This window comes from Diadema antillarum, unplaced genomic scaffold, assembly GCF_040938485.1.
Source record: "Diadema antillarum isolate AM-2024a unplaced genomic scaffold, OU_Dant_1.0 scf00000192, whole genome shotgun sequence".
NCBI lineage: Eukaryota > Metazoa > Echinodermata > Echinoidea > Diadematoida > Diadematidae > Diadema > Diadema antillarum.
In genome coordinates this window covers 1,923,215-1,950,381 of record NW_027271081.1, presented here as the reverse complement: position 1 = coordinate 1,950,381, position 27,167 = coordinate 1,923,215, and the positions used below count along the sequence as shown (strand labels likewise).

General features: G+C 39.2%; 1 protein-coding gene across 1 annotated transcript in view; it reads left to right on the top strand.

Moving 5' to 3' along the window:
• The first annotated feature begins 11,067 nt into the window (after positions 1-11,067).
• The window catches only part of LOC139723533 (urease subunit alpha-like), a 29,846-nt gene continuing 13,746 nt past the window's right edge, over positions 11,068-27,167 (top strand). Inside the window, exons 1-9 of the mRNA XM_071634772.1 lie at positions 11,068-11,093; positions 13,165-13,309; positions 15,102-15,168; positions 20,499-20,698; positions 21,613-21,828; positions 22,439-22,518; positions 23,704-23,809; positions 24,597-24,683; positions 26,712-26,819. Coding sequence (XP_071490873.1) covers positions 13,184-13,309; positions 15,102-15,168; positions 20,499-20,698; positions 21,613-21,828; positions 22,439-22,518; positions 23,704-23,809; positions 24,597-24,683; positions 26,712-26,819 — 990 coding nt within the window. The 5' untranslated portion in view covers positions 11,068-11,093; positions 13,165-13,183. The remainder of the gene's footprint in view (positions 11,094-13,164; positions 13,310-15,101; positions 15,169-20,498; positions 20,699-21,612; positions 21,829-22,438; positions 22,519-23,703; positions 23,810-24,596; positions 24,684-26,711; positions 26,820-27,167) is intronic.

Here is a 27,167-nt window from a genome sequence, read left to right as displayed (position 1 = left end):
AACATAAAATTGTGTCTATGCCTCGGCGCACACGTACGCGTACGTTTTGTATAAGAATTCGATCAATGAAACAATCATTATGATTTAGTGTATGCATGCTTATGTTACAGGACGTGTTTATTATCTATAATAAATTCCAGAGCAATATGAGAACTGTACTCATAATGATTGCAGTTAAACCAATAGGTGTTACGGATTTGGAGGACATGTGTAATTTTGATGTTGTTCCTTGGTACATAACAGAGCAATTATTTCATAGAAATATTATGATCGCGATTTTTTTTTTTTTAGGTATTACGCGGCACTATACTATACTTCGTAATATTCGGATGATATCAAGTAGGCTTGTATGTTACTTTTTTCCATTCTATTTTCTTTTTCTTTTGGTCAATCTTCTAAGTGTTTGGATTTTGGAAATTCATGTAGGGCCTATAGTTTATTACAGCCTACTTCATGATTCGTTTGATTATTACGATAAAGCAATTCCCGATTTATTTCGTGTTATGTTGTATTTTTAAGAATGAAAAAAAAAATGAATTGAATTGAATAGAAATTCTCTTATGCGAAACAACGACTGTGTAATGTATAGCCCACTTTTTAAGGTTTTTGTGGACGAATGGAAGTAAATGCCAATTGAATTGAATTGAATAGTGCATATTTTATACATATCTCAGAAAACCCAAGGTAATATTCATTGACTGAAAGAATTGACTGGACAATCTGTTTCAATAGGGCGAGTCATTGCTAGTTAAATAAGAATATAGAACCCACATACAGTTCGACCTCGATTATCCGGCCTCCTTTTATCCGGAAATCTCTATATTATCCGGACGCTTTCACGCAGTGAAGGACTTTTTTTTTTCATCCAAAAATTTAGAAAAAAAAAAAAACCCCAGTGACTTTAAACTCAATTAAAATTTTTACAAAACTCAAACGATTTACCTACAAGGATACTTTAGTTTTGTGAAGAAGGGACTACAATTTTGCGCAGGCTATCATAGATTACACCACCGTTGTGGGGTACGCTACCTGCCTAGCTGCCAGTGTACTGGGACGGCAGCTTGGACGGCAGCTGCATATACAAACATTGTGCCTCCCATATCCGGCCAATTCGCTTATCCGGATGAGCGCCGGTCCCGACATGGCCGGATAATCGAGGTCGAACTGTATATCGAAAAAATATATACTTGGCTGAGATCAAAGAGATTTTTCTCACTTATACCGCTTGTACAGGCATATGAATACACGTAGTTAGTACTGTGTAATATCTACTCTTATCATACTTTTACTTCTTGGCCCGATACACTTTTGGGAAACAGTTGGCTTCCGTTTTGGGCTGCCTGCTGCCTCCTTGCGAAATGTGCGCGCATGCGTATAAGAAAGTGTAGAGTGGCTCTGCAAAATTTTTGGGGTGGTTGTCCTATAAGGAAGTCTTTACGGGAAGAATATAAGAAAATTATGATAATCATAGGTGAAAATGCCAATAAAAAAAATGAGGTCACATTCCTTATAATCCTACATCGTTTGTAAAGTATGATTATGAAATGAGAATGGGTACTGGTGCATAATATACTTATGCATGCTTTCTTCTCTTCCTCCAGGGAGGCACCTCCCTGCTTCCTCGGAGTATTAATATGCTGTCTCTCTGAGCTTGTTTGCCAAGACTTATGTGACCTTACATCACAAAACCAACAAAAGGTCGTCAGACATGGATTTCTAGTTAAGACATTCAGTGGCTAGTTCTCTAACGATATGAATGCTCCAAGTACAAAACATGCTATAGGCCTAAATTTAAGTATCAGACTAATTTTCTTTCTCCATATTTAGGGCCTACTTATAATCATATCCCGGCACTGATCTACCAATGCGGACTGAGTGATAAAAACAACAACAGTAGAACCTTGCCTGAATTAGAATGAGAGGGTTCACAGTTCCATTTGCGCATGAGCAGAAAAAAGGTAGTGGACAATAAGGCGTGTTGGTTTCTAAATTCGCTTGAGATAAGCATCGTGATGTAATAGCAATTTATAATGATCCTTGTAATGATGCTTGCTGGCACTTGCACCTGACAAGTCTGGTATTTGTTAATATTAATAGAAAATGTTGTTAATGCATGCTGTGCGAAACAATGAATTGGTACCTGCGGAGTGTCAATATTGAAGGCTAGCTCTGATCACCTGATCTACACACAAGTTCATTCTTTGTTTTGATATGGATCCATAAATATTGTTTACGTCCGGATAGCTTAAACATTATGCCGCTTCGAACACCAGGGAAGCGCCTAACCAGCTGAGAACAACAACAACAAAAATATATTGATTTTATGCCAATATACTGTGGCGTGTTTTGGTCCACTCCTATAATGCTGCCAGAAATCAAGTCATAGGATGGTTAATAATCGTGTCAGCAACAAGATACACACTCATTATAGTTGCTCTCGTCAGGTAGCGTGGTGCAGACTAAAATACAAGGAAGATTTGAGCCCTTTTTACACTTGTCTTGTGTTTCTTAACCCCGGACTTTCTCTAACCCAGGGCTATCGTTAGTCCCGTACCAATTTTTTCAGCTTTTTACACTCGCCAATTAGTCCCGTACTACTTTCCCGCTGCCCGTCTCGGTGAACCACCGAGAGGTTCCCCGGTGAATTCACCGGGGAACCTCTCGGTGAAAGTTTCAATGCCGTCGTTTCACACTGCTCTCGGTGAAACTTTCCCCTAGACGGGTTTTCTGCTCGCAACGTGGGTGATCTTATGTACTTGAGTTTGTTGTGCATCTGCGATTTGTTTTTGTCGATCCCATGTTCAGCAAGTTTTCGGAGGAAGGACTCGTACGCGGCAGCGTCAGCCGACGTCCTGCTCAGTTCTTCGTTCACTGCTGCCTCGCTACGTAATTGAAGTAACAGTCTCTCTTCGTCTTTGGTCCACACTCCAGCCATTTGCAAAATTCCCTCAAATTTCAACAGCACAAAACGTCAACGGATTTCTCCTGCACACTGTAAACCCAGCACTTGACGAGAAAAGCACAAAATACGAAAAAAAAAATCAAGCAAGAGGCGGACTGTATCAGACTTTACTGGAAGAGTTAAGAGCTAGACACTCAGAGGAAGACGAAGAAGGAGAAAGCATCAAATCGATCAAGTACACTGTAAACCTATATCAGCTTTGTATACACGGCGTGCTAATTAAACAGTACAATGCACAGCACGATGCAAAACAATGCCGTCGCACTGTGAACGCCACATTGCACACGAAACGACATACATGTACTATGTAGTGTCGTGTGTATGTTTACAATCATGAATTACTAGTATCCTGTACGTGTGGATTTGGGAGGTCGAGTGCGCGCTAGCTAGCTGATAACGTGTGCATGACCAGAAACAAAACATGACCTTTGATATAATCTGCATATTTTCCCCGGTGTTTCACCGAGACAACCTTTCACGCTGGGCGCTCTCGTTGAACCACCGGGTGATTTCCCGTTGAACTATCGGTGTTTACCCAGGACGCTTCTCGGGTAAAAATTGCCCAAAATTTCATCGGTGTTTCACCTAGGCTTCCCCTAGGTTTCAACCGAGTGACCTTTCACACTGCGGGGTTCCCCGGGTGCCCCCGGGTGCCCCCGGGGAAGATTTTCTTCAGCGAGAAAGGGGTATATACCCCTTTCCCGCTGAAGAAAATCTTCCCCGGGGGCACCCGGGGGCACCCGGGGAACCCCGCAGTGTGAAAGGTCACTCGGTTGAAACCTAGGGGAAGCCTAGGTGAAACACCGATGAAATTTTGGGCAATTTTTACCCGAGAAGCGTCCTGGGTAAACACCGATAGTTCAACGGGAAATCACCCGGTGGTTCACCGAGAGCGCCCAGCGTGAAAGGTTGTCTCGGTGAAACACCGGGGAAAATATGCAGATTATGTCAAAGGTCATGTTTTGTTTCTGGTCATTCACACGTTTTCAGCTAGCTAGCGCGCACTCGACCTCCCAAATCCACACGTACAGGGTACTAGTAATTCGTGTTTGTAAACATACACACGACACTACATAGTATGTCGTTTCGTGTGCAATGTAGCGTTCACAGTGCGACGGCATTGTTTTGCATCGTGCTGTGCATTGTATTGTTTAATTAGCACGCCGTGTATACAAAGTTGATATAGGTTTACAGTGTACTTGATCGATTTGATGCTTCCTCTTTCTTCGTCTTCCTCTAGTGTCTAGCTCTTAACTCTTCCAGTAAAGTCTGATACAGTCCGCCTCTTGCTTGATTTTTCATATTTTGTGCTTTTCTCGTCAAGTGCTGTATTTACAGTGTGCAGGAGAAATCCGTTGACGTTTTGTGCTGTTGAAATTTGAGGGAATTTTGCAAATGGCTGGAGCGTGGAATTTTCGCGTGCATTTTGATTTCGCGAATTTCGCGAGCGCCAAGATTCGCGAAATTAAAATGCACGCAAAAGTTCTTGTCTACACTATGTGCATGGAATGCCAGTGGCAGTTCGCGAAAATTTCATGCCGCAAAAAAAGGCCGTCGGCTCCAATTCGCGAAAAATTCATGCCGCGAATATATCATGTTTTACAGTACTTCAATGACGTAGCGAGGCAGCAGTGAACGAAGAACTGAGCGGGACGTCGGCTGACGCTGCCGCGTACGAGTCCCTCCTCCGAAAACTTGCTGAACATGGGATCGAAAAAAAAACAAATCGCAGATGCACAATAAACTCAAGTACATAAGATCACCCACGTTGCGAGCAGAAAACCCGTCTAGGGGAAAGTTTCACCGAGAGCAGTGTGAAACGACGGCACTGAAACTTTCACCGAGAGGTTCCCCGGTGAATTCACCGGGGAACCTCTCGGTGGTTCACCGAGACGGCCAGCGGGAAAGGGGTATTAGACTCACTATCCAGGCCGAGTATTTAAAGGCCAGTCGCGTGCCGGCTGGCCTTGGACGACCGCGTGCCGGCTGGCCTTGGACGACCTCGACTCCCGTTATCCCTGGATTAAATGATTACAAACGAGCCGAAACACTTTTTCGAGGACGAAGTGCTACAAGTATATATAAAGGGCAAAACACTATAATCCATCTGGTGGAAGATTAGCATGCAGTAATGAGAGACAACCGAAAAAAAAACAGGAGAGAAGTAATAGTTAGTGCATTGTATAAAGTAACCAGAACAGAAAGAGGGACGAGAGTAGCTGGACGGCAAGACCAGTACCAATAAAATCTCAAAACAAGTGTTGATGTTATCTCCTCGGGAGCTGAATTAGCCTAACTCGCCAGACGTCATAGTTTTATCTTTACTCTAGACACACAGCAATGAAGCATAGTAAATGTTAATTCTACTTTCTGCGTTCGTAAAATAAAGTACTTACGTACACATTAGCCAACCTGCATGCTTATGGCAGCACAGTATAGCAAGCCCAGGAATAGAAACTAACTGACCTTGACGGATATTAGCATAGCCACTCCGTGCGTGAAAAGATGCTGGCGAATCTCAACCACCCTGCAAACATAATGTAAGTGTAGTTGTGGTCGATCGCACGAAGAAATCAACGGAGACAAAATGTCTTTACGGGAATGTCGCACTTTATTCGGGATCGCAATATCTCAGAAACACCTTCCTCTTTCTCTCTCTATTTCCTTCCCTATCCTTCATTCCATCTGGTAACAATGTGTGCGTTTCCTTCTATTCTGTCACTCTACATTTGTATGTATCATTCCTTCAGAAGGACTGGTTCCTATTTCATCCGTAGCATTCCTTCATAAAGTAGTATGTCTACAATGATACATTCCGTCACTCGTTCTTTGATTTTAGTCTGTGTCCTTTCTGTTGTACACTCCTTGTACACTCTGTTGCCTTGGTACTCATTCCGTGTAAGTTACAATCCGTGAAAACTCTGTGCCTCCTTCAACAGGTTCTTCAACTCAAAGACATCAAAAGATGCAAGAAATTGACGAAGTTTTCTTCCACAAACTAACTTAGATGTGAAGATACAGCAGCCATCATCATCATCCGGCTTCCCTTGTGTGTGTCTTGGGGTGCGTTTATCAACTCCTTTTCTCGGCAGAAACAGGTTTTCCAAACAGCTTTCAAGGAATTTTTACGAGTTGATGAACGCAAAGCTGTTTTGAAAGCCCTTTCGGAAAGCCTTTTCGAAAGGGTGCGTTTATCAACTCTCCTTTTCTCGGCAGAAACAGGTTTTCCAAACAGCTTTCAAGGAATTTTGACGAGTTGATAAACGCAAAGCTGTTTTGAAAGCCCTTTCGGAAAGCCTTTTCGAAAGCCGCAAATTTGTGGCTTTCCAAACAGGTTTCCTAAACAGGTTTTCAAAAACCTGTTTGTAAAAGCCTTTTGAAGTTGATAAACGCAAAGCTGTTTTGAAACGGCTTTGTAGTATTGTACTGCAGTTATGAACAATGCACGCCTTATTATGACCTCTTCTCCTCGGGTCGAATCGCGCAATGCAGCTGTGCAGTGACAGGCCAGTTATCGTGTTCACGAAGAGAGTTGATAAACGCATTTGGAAGCCGTTTCTAAAGGGCTTTGGAAAGGGCTTTGGAAAGGGCTTTGGAAAGCCGTATAAACAGGGGAAAGTTGGTAAACGCAGCCAAAGTCTCATGCCGCCACTCAAAAATATTTGAAGTATGTGCTAAACTGGAGCTGCCTCACAGATAGGAAGACACTCATGTGGCATTGCATCATGACTCGTCACTCTCAAAGGAATATATGTCTTTATGATGTTGTTGTTGTTGTTTTATAGAAAGAAAGAAGAGAGAATGAATTATGATGGTAATTGCTTTTCGCCGTCCCTTCTTAGAAAACAAGCGGCACATTAATAGTACAGGGCTTTGGAAAGGGCATTCGAAAGGGCTTTGGAAAGGGCTTTGGAAAGCCCGTTAAACAGGGGAAAGTTGATAAACGCAGCCTAAGAATAAAGATCAAGACACTGAGTGTGCAACATGAATATGCAGCACATACACAAATTTTATACACACATAATTACTGGTACTAGCTTATCGTTACTTGTGTAGTGCATTCAAGGTCATCTCAATGTCATTGCTAGTCTTTGTTTCCAGACTAAAGTTGTGCTTAATTGACTCACATTCTTATAAACACTCATTACACATAATGTCTGGGACTCAATACCATCGATGATAAGTTCCTTATTGTGGACGAGTGTTCTTCCGTCAGTTAATGCTGCTATAGTCGAGGGCGAGGTTATTAAGACCATTATGATGATATAGCTTTTCTTAAGCGTCATTCAACCCAACAACCAACAATCCCATTATTAAATCATGTTGGTAAAGCAGCAGAGCTAGAAAACAACAACAACAACAGCCAAACCAAAACCAAAACTGAGAAGACCCACTTCAAACAGGATAATATTCCTCGGTCTGTCTACGGCAGTATTACGTACTGATCCGAAATTATGAACGCGATTGGGAGAACGTTTTGTCTGATACAAGCGCACAAAACACACGAAGTATCAAGGGTACACTGCAAAAAGTCCGGTGTTAAATAGTGAACACCGAGCTGGTGTTAAATTTTCGGTGCTCATTTATGGTGTTAAATTAACACCTCCGGGTGTCATTTCCAAATTTTAAACTGTTTTTTGAAGAGTTTCTTAGTAACTGCACTTCTTGTTGATTTTTAATTTAAACAAGACGATCAAGAATTTTACATCAAAATACTAGATTTTTGAAAAAATGTGAAAATAAATTTACACCAAAGTAACACCAGCTGGTGTGGTCTCTTATTAGCTGGACGGGTGTTAAATCATTGATATTAACACCAACAAATATCAAATCAACACCATGTGGTGTCATTTTTGAATTAACACCAGTACAGTGTCAAAATAACACCAGGTACAGTGTCAAATTAATACCACGAAGTGTCAGGTGAACACTTTTCAACACCATCACAGTGCATTTTTAGCACCTGTGGGTGTGGTCCTTTATTGAAGTTTGATCGGTGTTAAATTTAACACCCGTGGTATTAAATCTAACACCGATGTTTTTACAGTGTATTATGTATTATATTCCACATACTATAGGTGTTACAAAAAACATTTCCCACTTTTGATCCTTAATAGTTCAAAAACTATACATCAGATAACACTGACATTGATATGAGCAGTAGCTGAATAGTGTACAATTTTGTTGGAGGTAATTTTAGAATGAAAGCATCATTCAGTTTCATTAAATTAAACATTGATTTGTCAGTTAGGTTTCAGATTTTGCTCTATTTTCAACCCTCTGTACAAAACTTTAAAGGGATGGTACAGTTTTGGTGGAGATGAGAATTGGGTTTTTAACTTTTTGCGAGATACCAAGAAAACACTTATGATATAGTACAGAACATACCATTTTAAGAGGAATTCAAAGTTTATATGACGAAGATCGGGTTTGGAATGACTGAAACATCAAAAAACAAAGTAAAACAAAGCGATTGTAATAAAGTGTGGGTCCCATACTTTATTAAAATCGCTCTTTTTTTTTGATATCTCAGCCATTTCAAAACCAATTTTCATCAAATAAACGTTGAATTCCTCATAGAATTACATGCTCTTTCACATTTTATAAGAGGTTTCTCATTATCTCACCAAAAATTGTTAGAAACCTGAAATTAGGTCTCAACCATAACTGTACAATCCCTTTAACTTTGCACAGAAGTCAATTGGTGTGTATGCGAGTGTGTTGTTGACATCCAGACAATGGTCCTGAACAATGGCCAAGATCGGAATGCTCTATCACATATTTATGAGGAATTCCACTTTCACAGCTAGAGTCGATTCATTCTGAAATGTGTATGCAAGCATATGGAAACATGTGCTTATTTTTTTCAAGTGCATGAATTTCACCCTTTGTCTTGAATTCAGACTAGCAGTGCCCAGGGCAATCCATGATGAATAATTGATAAAGCATTCATGTGCATTGGGGCACAGCTCTGAACAGGTGGTGTCCAGGTCCATTGTTCAGGGTAATTGTAAGTACACACTCACATACACATCATTAGTTCCTGTGTAAAGTTCAGGTTTTGTACAGAGGGTTAAAATTTGACCAAATCTGGAACCTAACTTTGATATTAATCATGGATTTCATGAAACTGATACAGGATTTCATATTCAAATCACCTCCAACTAAATTGTACACATTCAGCTATTACTCATATTAATGGCAATTTTATCTGATGTATAGTTTTCGAACTATCAAGCATCAAAAGTGGGAAATGTTTTTTTTTTTTTGTAACACCTAGTACTAAGAATCTTGCTATAGGATTGGTCAAGAGCTGATCACGTGATAAAGCGTAGTTTTGCCCATCACATTACCTGACAAGAAAAGTTCGTTACACTCTATGATGATAGTAATTTTTGTTCGCTGATCTCTTAGTCCACACAGTCCTAACGCGTGATACAAATCATAATTTTGGCATTTTTATGTATTTGTGTATAAATCCTTTATTACCGAAGACTCTGTTAGATTTGTTCACTTTTAATAATCAAATTCATAATTACAGCACGCGATCCGCGAATGATTTTCACCTACCTCTATCTCGTACTTGTTTTTATCAACGATCTATCATTTACATTGGTCCTATACCCAGTGGAATTCTCTCCCCTGTGCAATTCGTAATGCTAACTCTTTGAATATGTTTAAATCTGATTACAAAAAAAGCTCTCCTCTATAATTACAGCCAAACTCATTGAGGTCAAGAGTATAATCTTTTATCCCTTACGTTTCGAGACATCTTGTATCTTGTTATTGTCATTGTGTATTTTGTTTTGTCTTGTCTTTTTTTACGTTTTACATCAATTTTCACACATTATAGATAATTGAAATTGAGTGAATAATTTTAGGTCAGCTAAAATAAGGGACATTTCCCTTCTGGCTGCTATATGCCTATCATAGCATTACTGTTAAACCTATGGACGTGTAATTGTCAATCTATTTTTGTTGTATTTTGTTTTTCCTTTTCACCGCTTACTGATATGTTTGTAATAGTATCCGAATATTGATGTATGTATTTGTTTTTTTTTTAAATATGTTCCTTGCTTTGGTGAAATAAAGGAACTTGAAACTTGAAACTTGAAAGTGCATTGCACTGTGGTCTAGACCACAGTGCAACGCACTTTTAGCGTCAGCGAGACGATGCCGTGTTGTAATCGCCAGCCTGCGTCTGAAGTTGGCTCGTATGTTACCGTACAGTGCGCGCACGTAGTCTAGTTACCTTGTTCGTCTTTCAAAATGTTCAGCGTTTTTATCAACAATATGATTGGTAAGTAACGATGCGGAGGCGGTGCTTTGAACATTGTTGAAGTGGACCCACATTTAGAGGGCAATGAGGCAGAGATGTCAGTCGCCCCTCTTCTGTCTGTCTGTCGGTATATCTTTACCGATAAACACATAGACAGACAGACAGACAGTCAGACATCCTATACGCACACATCTTATACTGTTTTCATCGGTACCGGTAGGCATTGAAGTCAGACAAAATAATGAACCAGTAATACTACAGGTCGTAGCCACTTATGTAAATGATACAAGATATTGGTATCAAAGCCCTATATATCCTCCAGTTCGTTTAATTAAATGAAAGAAATAATTATCAAAGCATTTTTTTTTTTTGCGTCAATGATTCACGAATAACCGCCTTCTTTCACCATGTTCACAATGTCACTGCTGCTGAATCGTTCCAACTCTCGAACAATTTTTATGGAAAGCATGTAACTTTTTCTTGCGAAGGCTACGTGAAAAAAAGGAGAATCAGTGATAATTTCTGTGCAGGCGAATGGACATTAACCCTACAGGCTATTAATTACTTAAGTTTGCATAACAATGATTATCAATACTGTGACATTGTTCTGTAAAACCTATAACTGTAAAGTTTGTAAACGATTTTCCTCCGCCAGCTCAATGGATCTTGCTGTTTTGTTCACTGATTTAACTGCATTTTTTTTATTGTTAAAGTCAAATTTCATATAGAGTGGATTTTCATTTACAGTGGTCGTCAGTGCGGTCGTGGCTACTGAAGGAAGCCGGTTGGAAGTCAATCTCGACGACTTTTGAAACTGAACAGGCCTTTAGATTTATCTTGATTTCTCCTAGGGTAAGTAAACTACATTATCAAGATAATGAGTTGTTATACATTATAATGCATTTATCTTTACATGAAGTTTCCTCTCTTTTCCTTTTTTTTTTTGGGGGGGGTTACAATGACAAAATGCATGAGCAATTTTATAGATGACTATCTAAATAGTATTTCAAGTATTTCCGAGTGCAGTTCATTTATTAATCTGTCCTTTTTTTTTTCTTCGGAGGAATACGAATTGTGGAATTAGTTAGTTTGCAGAAATCAGATAAACCACACCGGAGACAAACAACCTTTCAAACCAGCACATTTTAAAGAGATAATTAGGAAGGGACCATATTCCCACAAGGTTTACATAATTTCGTATCATCACCGAATGTAGACCGACAACCAATTATCAGCCTACATGTCGAGGATCATATAAATATCATTAGCCTTGTCTGCATGGGTGTATAGGATGATAACATTATTCCACTCATACGGTGATGTGTCATGGGTCTGTTCTAAATCATAAATCAAATGCGTGGTCATTAATCATATACATATACCCTTCATAATATATGTATGTATATATATATATATATACACACATATATATATATTTATTATTATTATCATTATTATTGTTATTATTATTATTATTATCATTATTATTATTATTATTATTATTATTATTATTATTATTATTATCATTATTATTATTAATTTTAATTCTCCCTCTAATTACGATTCTAACAAAGTACACTGAAGTGCAACTCTGTATGCGATGGTTGTACAACACAGAGACTAATTTTATGTTTTGTACAGCCGTATGAGCACTCACATCGTTTTGCACGTCGTGCTGATGTCTACATTCCTCAGTGTGTAGCATGTATTATAGCGTGCTGCAGCTATAGCAAAACCCAATGGTATAACCACGGAATGCCTACCTCCATAGTACAACGTACAAGGACACGTTATTGTTTTCCGCTTCAGTATGTGCAGCTTAAAGGATATCAACATAATGCAATTCGACCTATTATAGGCTCTGTTATAATAATTATCCAGCCTTGTCGGGACCGGCGTCGGTTTGCCGGATATGGGAGCAACTTGTACATTACTATAGTTACATTCGTTTACGTTAACATTCGTTTACGTTTACATTCGTTTACGTCTACATTTGTTTACGTTTACATTCGTTTGATTTTGTATCGAGACATGAGGACGTCATAATTGTGCATTGATCAACTCCCTTTAGTACGGTTAGTGACATGGGTGCACATCACGAGACCGACACCCACGAGTCATGCAGCCTACGAGTTATACAGCCCACGAGTCATACAGCCCATGAGTTCGACACTAAGCAAACAAGGCTCACGAGACCGACACATGAAACCCCGTGTTGTATCTGTCGAACTCGTGGGCTGTTTTTACCAAGTGTCGGTCTCATGGGTTTATTTGACTAGTGTCGAACTCGTGGGCTGTAGGACGCGTGGGCTGTATGACTCGTGGGTGTTGGTCTTGTGCGATGACCCCAGGGGCATGACAATATACAATTCACCCCCTGTATTTTGAAATGGCTAGCCTGCTGAAAGGGTTAAAGCGATGGTTTAGTTTTGGTTGAGATGAGGGATTCAGATTTCAACTTTTTGCGTGATAATCAGAAACCACCAATGAAATATTAAAAAGCATACAAGTCTAGAGGAATTCAAAGTTTATTTGATGAAAATTGTTTTCGAAATGGCTGAGATATCCAAAACCAAAGATGTCGTAATTAAAGGTTGGACCCACCTTTTATTTGGACCATGTTTGGTTTACATTGTTTTTGGATATCTCATCAATTTCAATATCCCTTTGAAAACTTTGAATTTTATGCTCTTTAATCTTTCGTTAGTAGTTTATCATTATCTCACAAAATTTAGAAACCTGCTGAAGTCCCATCTCCACCAAAACTATACCATCCCTTTAAGATAGATAATGAATATAGTCCCTCATTTTGTGTGTACGTGGGGTGGGGGGGATGGGGTGTGTTTTTGTGGACCAACATTGCTTGTAAATTGGCTGATCGACCAAAGAAAAAAAAAGTCCATACCTATTTCACGTTTTGCAGATCGACACTTCTGAGCACCATGAGGCTGAGCCCAAGAGAACAGGAGAGTCTTCTCGTTCATCAGGCGGGCTGCCTCGCCCAGCGCCGGCTGGCCCGGGGGTTACGGCTCAACCATCCGGAGGCAGTAGCGCTTATTGCTGCACAGGTAGGCCTACTTTACTGACACATTGTATAATATCTTGTACGGTTTTGAGAACGAACCTCACAATTCGTAATGATTGCGTAAACCAAAAATTTATGTCTGTTTTACTTATTATGCTAAAAAATCTTTGATTTAATCTTGCGATTGGAAAGCTGAAATGTTAGAAATCTGGTTTTAAGTGTTTTTATGATATTATTGTCAACATAACCCTCATTGTTTAGGCCTACAGTCTACTATGTATCGTTTGGAATAAAAAACGAAAAATGAAATGAAAACGACGTATACTATTTCATAGTATCGAATAGATGCTATAGAAACCAAAACGCAAGTCATGTACGAGCGATACCAATGACGAAACTGAATGAAACACGCAGTCCTGTGCGCACATGGGTAGATGCGTTCACATTTTATTATGATGGGAAAACGGCAACAATTTTTAGTCATTGTCTATGAATAATTTATTTTGAATAGGATGCGAGTGTAGAGGGATTTTTTCTTATTTTGTTAGTTTGGAGGGGAGGGATCTCCTAAGGGATACTTCCAGATATTGATATCCATTATTATTATTATTATTTTTTTTTTTTGGGGGGGGGGATAAAAAGATTTTGAACAGTTACAAGAATTTATCTAAATATCATCATGAATATTAATATTTTGCATATTAATTTCATGAAATCGTAAAATTATGTTGATCCTTATAATGGTTTCAAACAATTGGAAAATCCAACTTTATAATTATTCTGTTAAAATCACGGCTAAGTGGCTCCATCCATCCACTACCCCTCGTCTTGTTATAGTCTTCTATCTTTTTTTTTTTCCTTCTATCTTCACTCCACGTAATAAGTTTCTCTCTCTCTCTCTCCCTCTCTCTCTCTCCCTCACACACACACACACACACACACACTCTCTCTCTCTCCCTCTCTCTCCCTCCCTCTCTCCCTCACACACACACACACACACACACACACACACACACACACTCTCTCTCTCTCTCTCTCTCTTTCTTTTCTCTCTCTTCCAGCATGACAGCGACTTATCATCAGTGGTGTAGGGATTTGTTCAGGGTTTTTGTTTCGGATTAGTTAGTTTAGTTGTAGGTCTTTTTGTCTTAGTTTCTTTGTTTCTTCCTCTTTTTATGTATATCACTCAATCGATCATATATTTTTTTGTATAATGTCTGTGTGTGTGTGGGGGGGGGGATGCACTCTAGAAGCCCAGCCTTTTAGCATTCCTCCCCATTTCCAACATTTCCGTATACTGTTGTACTTACAATTTTTTGTAAACTTATACTTTATTTTGTATTATGATAAAAATTCAATTTCTGTAATATATTTATATGTTTCTGTTGGAAATGAAAAAATGAATGAATGAATGAATGAATGAATGAAATCATTTTCAAGATGTTCTCTCAAAGTCAGCAGGTTATGTTTGTATGCTGTATGTTTGCGTTTGTATGTGTGTGTGTGTGTGTGCGTGTGCGTATAAATGCATAAAAATCGTTCTGGAAAACATACGATTAAGAGTGTCACTCCACAACTTCAAGAACTTTCTGGTCGATTCTAATTAACTTTTCTCCGCTTTGTTTGATAATCTATTCAATTATAAAGTCAGTGTATAAAAGCGGAGGAGAGTTGCATCTAGAGTTAAATAGTTCAACCTCACCTTTAATATTTTGCATTACTGACCCCTACGATGGAGCAGGAATATTTGTTGTTGAGATACAGAGGAAACAAAGGCGTGAAAATACTGGTTTTGTTTATTTGTCTGGTTGCTTTTATTTTTACTTTGTTGACAGACGCAGGAATTCGTGCGGGACGGAAAACCAATATCGGAACTCATGAACACGGGAAGGAAACTACTCGGTAAAGTTACTTCACTTTCATAATTACTTTAGCACTTCAGAAATATTCACACCCAAAAAATGATTGGAAAAGGTTTCATGAAGTTGGCCTATAATACAGTGTAGACTATAAGCTATGCTGTTTACGGACTCGCCAACTTGGCATGCTGCATGACTTAAGTTTCGATATACATGTGTAGTACAGAGTACAGTCGTGCAATATGATCCTGTGACACGTCACGCACCGACTGTTGTAGATTGATACATGTACATCATTATCCTATCACAATCATGTACTATAAATAGCGCTATTCTAGTTTGTCTGAGCGTTCGGCTCTGTGAAAACTGAAGGTCACGTTGGCACAATAAATGTATTAAAATGCATGCTGGTCGTGCACATTGATTCTTTTGCCGCACACAATAAAGACGCAGTATGATAAAACATTGACTACATGACTATACAGCTCTATGTTATGCCTGCGTAGTATCATTGTGTGTATCTAAGTTCATCCGTATGCTTAAGTTCCTGTGAAAATCGCAAAATAGTATCTTCGGAACGTATTCAGCAGAGGAGGTCCACTGGAAAGATATGAGAATGTGATTGGAATATCCTGAAAAAAAAAAAAAGTATTTTGACATTGCATTCGCGATAACACCTGCTGTCTTGTATAGATTCACCAACCATTTTTTTTTTTTATAAAGAGAGCCATAACGCAACTTTAGTTCACTCTACCTGCGTAACAATCTCACAATTGATTTCTTATGGTTCATCGTGTCGTTTCACAGCACTTCAAAATTCAATAATAAAGTTATTAAAAAGAACCCCTTAACAGAAAAAGCGTTGAAAGATTTCAATGCGGCAGCGCTAGCAATATAGCTCAACTGCATGCATCATGGCAACTTGTCACGCTTAATTTCCCTTTATTGTAAGTACACAGTGGGCAGAGAGCATTGTGTATTTTGGTTTGCAAATTAACATAAGCTGTCGTCCTGACCACCTACAGTGTTTCCTGGATATTCGCGACGTGATTGCAATACAAACGTTATAGTGATTCATGTCCATTAGTGTACAACTGCTAGCAGCTGCACTTCATGGCAGAAGAAAATGCAGTATCAAAAATAAACACTCAGCATGATGCCTGCAAAAAGAAAAAAAAAAAACATTTTCCCCGCGATACAGTACAAGCGACTTGCTTGGCGTTGTTCACAGGATCCCGTATAGTCCCGATTATGTTTGATTATGGATATGCACACTTCAAGTTGTTAGAGGGGAAAGTTCAGATAACCTTTTTTTAAAAAAAAAAAACGTTAATAATTCTATATACCGTGACCATCCTATATGCCTACAAACGTTTCGTAAGGAACATTATTTGCTTCCCGATGGGGGAAAAAGATATGCAGTAAAAGAATAAACAGCTCAGATAATGCAATTATGTACATTTCATGATATTCTACTGAGCCCTTTGGGGTACGAACGATTTAAATCTTAGTTTATTTTAATTATAATGATACAAGGGTCCTGCATACTTTTTAAAGTAAATCTGTGATGTTGTGGGTGAAAGCCCCCCCCCCCCCCCCCGGCTAAATACTGGTTAGTGATAAGGTTAGAGTAAAGATTAGGGTTAGGGTTAGGTTTAGGGTTAGAGTTTGTGAATGTTGTTTGTTGATGTATGTACAGCGCTTTGATCAGGTCCTGTCCTGATCAGGTCAAGCGCTCAATAAGAAATAGTTAAGACGAAGAAAAAGTTTGGGTTAGGGTTAGGATTATAGGTCCACGCAGAACACCAGTAGGAGGCCCGTAGCCGCCGCAAGTCACAGGCAGTTGACCCGCTTGAAGTATACATATTAAAGTTGCCCATAAAGCGGTTGATCCAATGCCTATATATGGTTGATTTTTTACTATAATATTACTCCATTTTATTTTGGAAATTTTAGATGTATATCTATCAATATGTATTCATTCTAACTACTATATTTAATGATTTCCATGTGTTTTTCGTATATGTTTAAATAAATAAACTTGATTTGAGAAATATTTCTTTTTTCGTATTCGAAGATCTGTTGTGAGGGTGTATTTGCAATTGATGTCTTGATTTGGTTTGCTCAGTTGGGCTCTGCTTACACCTATACAAAGATAATTTTTTTAAATGTTCCATCGATCTTAGAATAGATTTAATCATTCAAGGAAGACTTTCAATATTTTATTTCTCTTCTCTATCTTACGTATTAGAATAACACAAAGATCTAAATTCGAATTTGTCATCATCAGAAGACCGATTAGCATATTTAATACTACTTTGCAGTTCTTTTTATTTCTTTAATAATGTACATTTGCTTAGATTCTTTGTAAAAAATTGTTTGGCTTATTTTTTTTTCATAGCAAAAATTGGAAATATAGGAAACTGATTGAAAAATCTTTTTCTTTTGTCATTTTGTTTTTATTACTTCAAAGGAAATCACAAATCTGATGAAACAAAACCTGCTGATTCCCGGAGAGGAATTTTATTTGCAAAAAATACTGTCAATTAAGGTAGTCATTGAAGTCGTGGAAAAGGGTAGGTTTTGAAATTATAGGCAAGAAGGACGCCCATATTTGAATAATCAAATAAAGTCTTTTATTATATCTGTAATTTTCACTCACCTACTTCTGTCCAATTCCTTGACCTTGTCGGTCCACAAACTCTCTTCTCAGCCAGACGGAAATTTCAGTTTCAGTTTCAGTTTCAGTAAGTTTTATTTCTCCACTTGCACACAACAGAATATAAGTATAGCAATATCAAACATATTAATAATAATAATAATAATAATAATAATAATAATAATAATAATAACAATAATAATAATAATAGGGTCTTATTTACTCAGGGTATAGCCTCTTCATTGTTACCACTGATCTACCAGAGGGCCCTGCCATTATTATTACCCTAGCGTTGCCAGGTACCCATTTATACACCTGGGTCGAGAGGGACATGGTGGGTGAAAGCATCTTGTCCAAGGACGTAGGCACTGATGGGCGGGATTTGTACTCGGGTCCTCCGATCGGGAGTCGGGAGTCTTACCCACTGTGCCACAGCGCCCCCACACATAATTACCCCTACATATTATTCACAAATCGTGAAAATATAAACAAGGTTTCACGTATATTATAATCCTGTGAAATAATACATATATCTCATGAATTTCATTACAGATCTTTAAATGTACAGATGGTGGAGACCGTTATCAATAAGCAAATCGCTTGACTTTGACAACGACATCTGAACATATATGCCTTGTATTTTTTTTAACGAAAGGAACGGAACACACACACGTAGAACAAATAACGTAAATCTTAAAAGTATTTTTAATGTCATATGACTAAAAAGGACAACACAAGGTGGAATGTATAAAGACGGAAAAAAAAATCGAGAATAAGGGACCTGAATAGGAAGAGTAGAGAGAAGAGAGAAGAGAAGAGAGGAGAAGAGAAGAAAAGCGATGAGATACAGTGTTCAGGAGTTTGGAACTAAACAAAAGCGTAATTTCTCATTCGAGTGGTACATTGCGAGAAGAACGTTCTTTATAGGATGATTTAAAACATTGTAGAGAAGAACTGCGTTTAAGGTCATCATTCAATGAATTTCATACATCTGGACCATGATGCCTTATGGAATTTTGAGCTATAATGAGTTTACGGTTTTCCAAGTGATAATCTGTTGCCTGACGGGTAAATGAATACTATAATTTGAAATATACTATTATCTTTAAACAATACACGGAGCTGATTGTTAGTATATTTATACATAAATATTGCTGCTTGCCATGTATGTATATTAAAAATTCTAAGAGTCTCTGAATCATGAAACAAAGTTTCAGTGTGTGCTAAGTAGTGTGAACCGGTAATAAGACTAGTCTTACAGCAAGTTTTTGTAATAACAATAAGGACTTTATTTTGGTAACACCATAATTCCTCCACACAATATTACAGTAGGTGGTATGGGGTAATATGAATGCATTATAAAGAATTTGCAGGGTATGTTTGGTGAGATATCCTCTTACTTTCCAGAGGATCCCGATATTTTTTGACATCGTTGACTGAACTCGGTGTATATGATCGGACCATTTTAGGTGCGAATCGATAGTTACCCCAAAAATTTTTACACAAGACTTTTGATCCAATTGCTTACCATCAATGTGTAACATGATATCATCCATTGGTGTATATAAATGGCAATCACGATGGAAGTCACGATGGGCGGAGTCCCAGAGGATGGGGTTTTCTCGAAGCCATTCGACATGGACGTCTTCGACAGCCGAATCGTTGATCTTCTTGGATAGCCTCACTCTGCGAGACGCGCTGGACTTATTGTTTTCTGGAACGTCCGTTTCATTGACCTCTTTGATCTCTGTGGCGTCGAGGACTTCCTGGTCCCTCTCGGTCAGGACTTCATTGGTCCGATGAACTTCAGCAGCAATTTGATCTATTTGCTGCGAATCTCCTGGGCTTTGTGGCCGGCCCTCCACTGGACGGTCTCTGCCCTTGTTCCCTTTCCGTCAACGGGACATCTTCACTGCACGAAAGCTAGTTGAGAAATGATTGTTTGCCAATCCACTCGAAGAGTATTGTCCAGGCTCGCACCTCGCAGGCAACTCCTACGCAGATAACACGCAGTTGTGACGCAGGTACTTCGCAGTGCCCGTATGTCGCCCGCAACTGAAAAAAAAAATCGATTTCGAAGCTCTTACGTATTATTACTAAAAATTATTTTGTAATATTTTGATATACGTTTGAAGTGTCACGCAGCAAGCAACACAACTAAATATTGAATTGTAATCAATGATGGATGATGAAATCGAAATAAAATATTGTTTGAAACAAAAAAAAAAATACGTGACACCCACGCGTCTGACACGCAGTTCACACGGAATACACGCAAGAAGGACTTAAGTAACTCGCGTTTACCATGTAAGACGCACGTGAAACTCACTCTAATCCTTAACCGCCCGCAGAAACTATTCTTCGTACTGGAAAATCGCCACACGCAACAAGCCCGAGTAGCTTGCCCGGAGAGGTGTGGCAGGGCCTTTTTTGGCTGCGGGTAAATAGGACCTGCGTACGCAACTCTGTGTAACTACGGGTGAGATACGTGCTAAGTACTGTCATGTGCGGGTCATCTGCGGGGACCTCCGGGTAGCAAAAATTGTTCTTCGCAAGTCGCACGCAAGGCTTGCCCGGAAAGGTGTGACATGGCCTTTACCTGGGTTTTTATCTCATCTGCAAACGGTTAATAATGCCTATGTTTCCATTCCACTGGGTTTTGATATCTCGTCTCCTGATTCATGACTTAATCAGCGGCATTTCCTTACTCACAGGTCTTCGTCAGGTTCTTCCGGGAGTTGCCGAGATGATTGATCAGGTCCAGATCGAGGCGACTTTTCCCGACGGGACCAAACTCGTCACCATCCACCAGCCGATCGCGCGTCCCGACGGGAACTTGGAGCTCGCCCTCTACGGCAGCTTCTTGCCAGTGCCCGACTTGTCGGTCTTTGATCAGCCCGATGCCGCAAGCCAGGTGCGCTATAAGTATTAACCCCTTTTGTGCCAGTGAGTCAAAGGTGTACATATTTTACACACATACCTGTGAACAGGAAATTAAATTGGCATACAGTTGGTTAAAATGTTTCATCTTTATACTGCTTGTAGGGACACATGTGTATGAGTTTGATCATAAAATAGGCCAAGCGCCATTTTAAAATAATTATTTTGAAGTATTATAGGTCCTTCATCAGGTAGAGGAAAATGAAACCTTTCCAGTGAATTCTCATATAAAACATAACAAGAGGTTCTTGAAGTTAAGGTTAAAAAATCCCAAATTATCTACTAATCATTTTTTTTTAACAGCTTTAGTGGTAAATATCTCAACTTAACGAGAATGGAATTCACTCTATTTCCGATCGAACTCTTCATGTGTTGAGCCATAGCAACCAACTTCCAACCCTAGCGTTGACTTGACACCGGCGTTACATTGTATAACTCTAAGGCCCGAATTCACGAAGGTGGTACAAATGAAACCATGGTCTAAACCATGAACAAAAACCATGGAGCGCCAAGTGTCGCTCGGAATATTTCGTTACGAAATTGATCATTTTGTCGACAAAATGACCGTTTCGTTCACGAAATGTTTTCTAAGTTACAAACTGTTGTCATTTCGTTACAAAATAATAATTTCATCGACAAAATGACTGATTTCGTAACGAAATATTCTATGCGACACTTGGCGCTTCATGGTTTTTGTCCACGGTTTAAACCATGGTTTCATCTTGTACCATAGTTCGTGAATTCGGGCCTAAGAGATTGATTTAATAATTATGTATAATATAATGCACCTTTCTCTTAAACAAATAGTGCTGCAAAAAAAACGGAAACGGTAGTTTTTCTAGAGATGCGGGTAGGTAAATTTAACTCTTTCATTACCGTCGACTTTAGGGTGAAGCAGACGCACCTCTCGCCGTTACCCCCGGCGAGTACTTCCCGGCCAGCGCGTCAGAGGACAGCATCGTGCTGAACCCCGGCCGGGCCACGAAGCGACTAACGGTGACGTCCACGTGCGACCGACCGATCCAGATCGGCAGCCACTATCACTTCATCGAGGCCAACAAGTACTTGACCTTTGACCGCCAAGCTGCCCTCGGCATGAGGCTGGTAAGCCCACTCTAACCAGCAGTACTCTACTCTACTACTCTTGGTAGATATTATTGGCCATTAGCAAGTTGACTTTGCTGGTAACAGACAGAAATAGATTTCCTGATAATGTAAGTATGAAACAAACCATCTTTTTGGACAAGGAAAGTATACTGCTGAAAAATAATGGGGGAAAAAAGACAGGCTACTATCTAATGTATATAATGACGGATATAGAAAATAAGAATACATAGTGCAAGCAGCACACAGACATGTTCGTGATATATTATGTGAACTACACGAACACAAATGATACTATACTTGAGATATAGAGCTCAACACATCGAATGCTGGCAGAATCTCACGTTTTCTTTGGCACCTCATGCAGATTTCAAGAACGTGAAAAGCAGAAAATTGGGAAGGATGTCACTTTGGAAAAAAAAAGCACCGTGAACAGGTGCCATATTTTCTTGATTATCATGACAAGACAAAGTAATGAGTTGCTTTTCTTTGCTGTTCTTATTTTTTGTTAGTCTGAGATTTCGTACTGTGTCCTTGTCCTTGTTGCTGTTTTTATGTTTAAGACTAACTCAGCAATATTTGGTTTTTTTTTCTTTCTTTCACGTCTTAGAACATTCCATCGGGGACTGCCATTCGCTTCAGTCCTGGTGAGACCAGAGAGGTTAATCTAGTCGCAATCGGAGGCAACAGGTAAAAATTCAAGCACACCAACAGGGAAAAATACATTTGAAGGATGATCATATGATCCATTTTCAGTTTTTTTTTTAATCGTCCCTGTCAATACCAGCAGTATTTTGTTTGTGCTATTATCTAGACGATTATTATCATTTCCGATCATTGCAATAATATTTTTCTTCCTCTCACGTCTGTCCTTTTCATTTTCTGCTGCCTTTGATTCTTGGTTTGTCGGAGTATTTTTATAACTTTTTTTTCTCATCATGGTTATCATTACCAGTACAATAGTTATGATGACTACCACCAGTGTTATAATCACCATTATGAAAGAAGCACCAAAAGCGGATGAAGAAGAAGTATCTCTGGTAGAACCAATAGAGACTTTTATATCTGTGACGCGAATGCCGTAGTAACGACGACGCTATTATGCTAAAGATGGTGTTCTGCGCATGCGCGAGACAGCTGTTTCCATTGTTCAACCCTGGAGGCTGCGTCGTCTTAGCGTTCGCGTCGCAGATCTTAAAAAAAGCTCGCTATTCGCCACCGAAGCGAACTGTCTGGCCGTGCACGAGAAAGCGCGCTCATGACCACGGATGCGGTTGCCTAGGTGACCGTCGATTACGACGGACATTTTCAGCGCTGCTCTTTCTGTGCCTGTGCCATCACTGTTCTGTCTTCTGACCGCTGCACAAAGAACACTGATTTTGGACCTCATGCTTCCTTACAACGAAGGGCTCTGTAAAATCCATAATTTGTTGAGGGCATCAAAAACATACTTTCAAAGGGATGAATGAATAATGTATGTATATTTTAAGAGTTTGTTCGCAAAAACCGATAAGTCCATCTTTTAAGATTTTGAAGTACGGTCTCTGTCATAAAGTACAAAATAATACCTTTTAAATGATATATTGGTCACTCCATAAGGTACATTTTTGAAGTTATGGTCAAAAAAAGCAAAAATTTTCTTATTGTTCTCTTTATTTTTCGTGACCTTTAATCGCAAATATCTCCATTTGGCAAATATGGACTTATCGGTTTTTGCGAACAAACTCTTCATTTTTTTTTCTTCACGTTCATGGTTTCATTTGGATACTTAAATAATCATTGCAAAGTTGTTGCAAACTAAACATATCGCTTACTGTATCGTAATGGTAACAAGACTTGCCATTTGTTTCTTGTGTTTTGTTTTATCTATTGAAGAGTAATTCGAGGTGGTAACGGTCTTGTGGACGGACCAGTGGAGGGCGCCGCCTTTGACACAATCAAGAGAAAAATTATGGAAAGCGGCTTCGGGCACAAGTCTCAGGTAAAATCTCTGCATTAGCGTGCAGTGAGTTTTCCTGATTGTGCATTAAAGGCACTATTTATACCACTGGGAGCAATGATTGAAAAAAAGAAAAAGAAAGATGTTCCAGTTGTCACATTTGATGCATATGTATACTTCAGTTATATAACAAAACATCCTGGTACTATTTAACACAAAAAATCGCAATAAAGACACAAAATAATATAGGGAGATATCACTAATTTTCTCAATAAACTATAACTGTAGACGGTTTATTCTATAAACGATTTTAGTAAACTGTTGTTCATATTGTGTATATCAAACAATACTTAACAATAATATTACACTAAATAACATTTTTTTTCATTGGTTGTTTCCATCAATAGCTCGCATTTTACATAGATCTATTCCTAAGCACTAAAGCTGTTTTTTTTTCTTCTTCAAATTGTAAATAATAGCTTTAATACCATAACTGTGTGTAACGTGTAAGCATCTTGCTTATCAGATTTGTGATGTATTATGGAATAGAAATAGTCTTGTTGTATCAAATTTCTTCTGACTTGCTTTATTAGTAGTTTTAAGAAAAGACCCCCTAAAAGAAAGATAAGTGAATAAGTCAAATACGAAATAAAAACAAATGAAGAAATAGATCAAAGCTGATGATGATATTATTTTCTCTTGTTGTAAATTACATACTTTTGACATTTTTGCCGACTTTACAACTGCAACAATGAAGATGATAGCGGCAATAATGATTTTTATTTATGTATTATACATACGTTGAATATTGTTTTTTGTTCTTCCTTAGGATGCTACTGATGTAGTTCATGACTTTGTGAGCAAGATACCACGCCTCAGCTACATCCACACCTATGGACCTACAGTTGGCGACAAGGTACTCAAATTAAGAGGGACTTAGCTACTAGGAGCTGAACACTGTCCCCACAATTTTATTTTGTGCAAAACATTCAAGGGGCATTCCAGATTCAATTCAGTTCAATTTTATTTCCACTCATGGGGATGGAACACCCTCGTCAGCCAAAGGCTGGTTTTAAGAAGGGTCCACACATACAGGTTAAAAATACAAACATTATACATACAGTATGACAAACATATACATCCCATATGCAAAGAGCAGAAAAAAGGGTATGAGCACCATGATAAGCTTGTTTCAGACACAAAAGAAGAAAAAGGAAAAGAAAAAATAACAACAAGGCCTTAGATTACGACATGAAGAGAAAACAAGGGCATGTGAGAATGAATTTCCAATACCGAAGAAAATCGGTATTGCTGGTATATTTTTACTGTGAATTGATGAGTGAAAAAAGAATGGTTAAAATACTCCATCCGGTATGATGATGATTTTCATAATTTCACATCATGATATTACATAAATCGACAGCTCCATGTATAGATTTGTTGAATTTATTGTGGTCCTCGTGTAGAGCAACCAATACTTTGAAAAACCTTAACAAATTACACTGAAGAATGATGATGACGTACAAAGCTCACATATTTCAGAAATGTAGCATTGTAATGCCATTACAATAGCTGTGTTCAGACGAGGGCAGTTTTGGTCGGAGTAACTTCGGAGGAAGGGTCGGAGGGAGCTTGGTCTGAGTAACTTCGGAGGATAGGTCGGAGTTGTGCCCGTCTGAACAAGCTCGTGGTAACTTCCTCCGATCGGAGGAACTTACAACGACCTCTTCCTCCGAACGAGATACTCCTGAGTTTCCTCAGGAGTATCTCGCTACCACGACTAGCCGGTCGGAGTAAATTGCCCGTGTGGACAAGCCCTCGGAGTATCTATGAACTTACATACCTTACGACCTAGGTAAAACTTCCGGGGTCAGGCAAATTGCAATGTTGACATATTGCGATAACACGTGCGCGTGCAGGACAATTCTAACCTAGCCGATCGTGACGAAGAAGCTATGGAATATTATAGCGCTCAGATATTCTCATCAACAAATATGGAGAAGACAAATGCCGCTGGTAAAAAAACAATCGTATGGTCGACGTGCATTGCGCTACCGCGCCGCGCACGTCGGCCTTGCTGTAATTTTTTCTTTTCCTTCACTAAGATAAGTATAACTTTTAATTGCCGCGCCATAAAATTTTACTCCGACTAGAAATACGTCTGAACATGGCTAGTGTGTTCAGATGAGGGCAGGTTTGGTCGGAGTAACTTCGGAGGAAGGGTCGCGGAAAGCTTGGTCGGAGTAACTTTGGAGGAAAGGTCGGAGTAGTGCCCGTCTGAACAAGGTCGTGGTAACTTCCTCCGCTCGGAGGAACTTACCACGACCTCTTCCTCCGACCAAGATACTCCGGTCGGAGTAAATTGCCCTCGGAGTATCGATGAACTTACATACCATACGACCTAGGTAAAACTTCCGGGGTCAAATCGCAATGTTGACATTTAGCGAGTACACGTGCGCGTGTAGTGCAATTCTAACCTAGTCGATCGCGACGAAGAAGCTAGCGCTCAGAAATTTCCATCAACAAGAATGGAGAAGACAAATGCCGCTGGTAAAAGATAATCGTATGGTGGACGTGCGCGGCGCTAACACTTCCGGAAGTTACACCGACCCTCCACGGTGATCCCGCGAAGGCCTAGGTAAATTGGTCGGAGGACAGTTTCTTCCCACGATCGTCGTGTGGACACAGGGCCGTGGTAAGATAGGTATACATTTGAATTTTAATTGCTGCGCAATAAAATTTTACTCCGACTAGAAATAAGTCTGAACATGGCTTATAGCTATGTAGTTACAGGTCTGTGTAACTAGCCCTTTCATATTATTATATCGTAATTTGCATGTTTGCATTATACATATATATATATATATATATATATATATATATATATATATATACATATATATATTTTTTTTAAATATTCTTTTTATTAACTGTTGTCCCACAGGTCCGTCTTGGGGACACGTCCCTGGTCATCGAGGTCGAGCGCGACCTCATCTCCTTCCCGAACGGCGAGTCGAGGTACGGTGACGAGTGCAAGTTTGGCGGTGGGAAGGTGAGCGCCTCGTCATTCAGTTCAGTTCAGTTCAGTTCAGTCTGATTTTATTTCTGCATTTTCACATGATAATCATGCAAAATGTACCGTACATGTACACGTATTGTGTATTTTGAGGAAAAACGCACATAATGAATTCACAGTATCATGATCCCGATAATCGCTTCAAGAGAGAGAGAGAGAGAAAAAAAAAGAAGAAGAAGGAAGGAGTCTGCCATCTCATTAAGAAGAGGAAGAAGAAGAGGAAGAAGAATAAGATTAAAAAAAAACAACTTCGGTGTTCGTGGTGGTGAGGTCTTTGGGAAAATCAGGATGTGGATGTTTGGGCGTATTGTCACCTGTTTTATT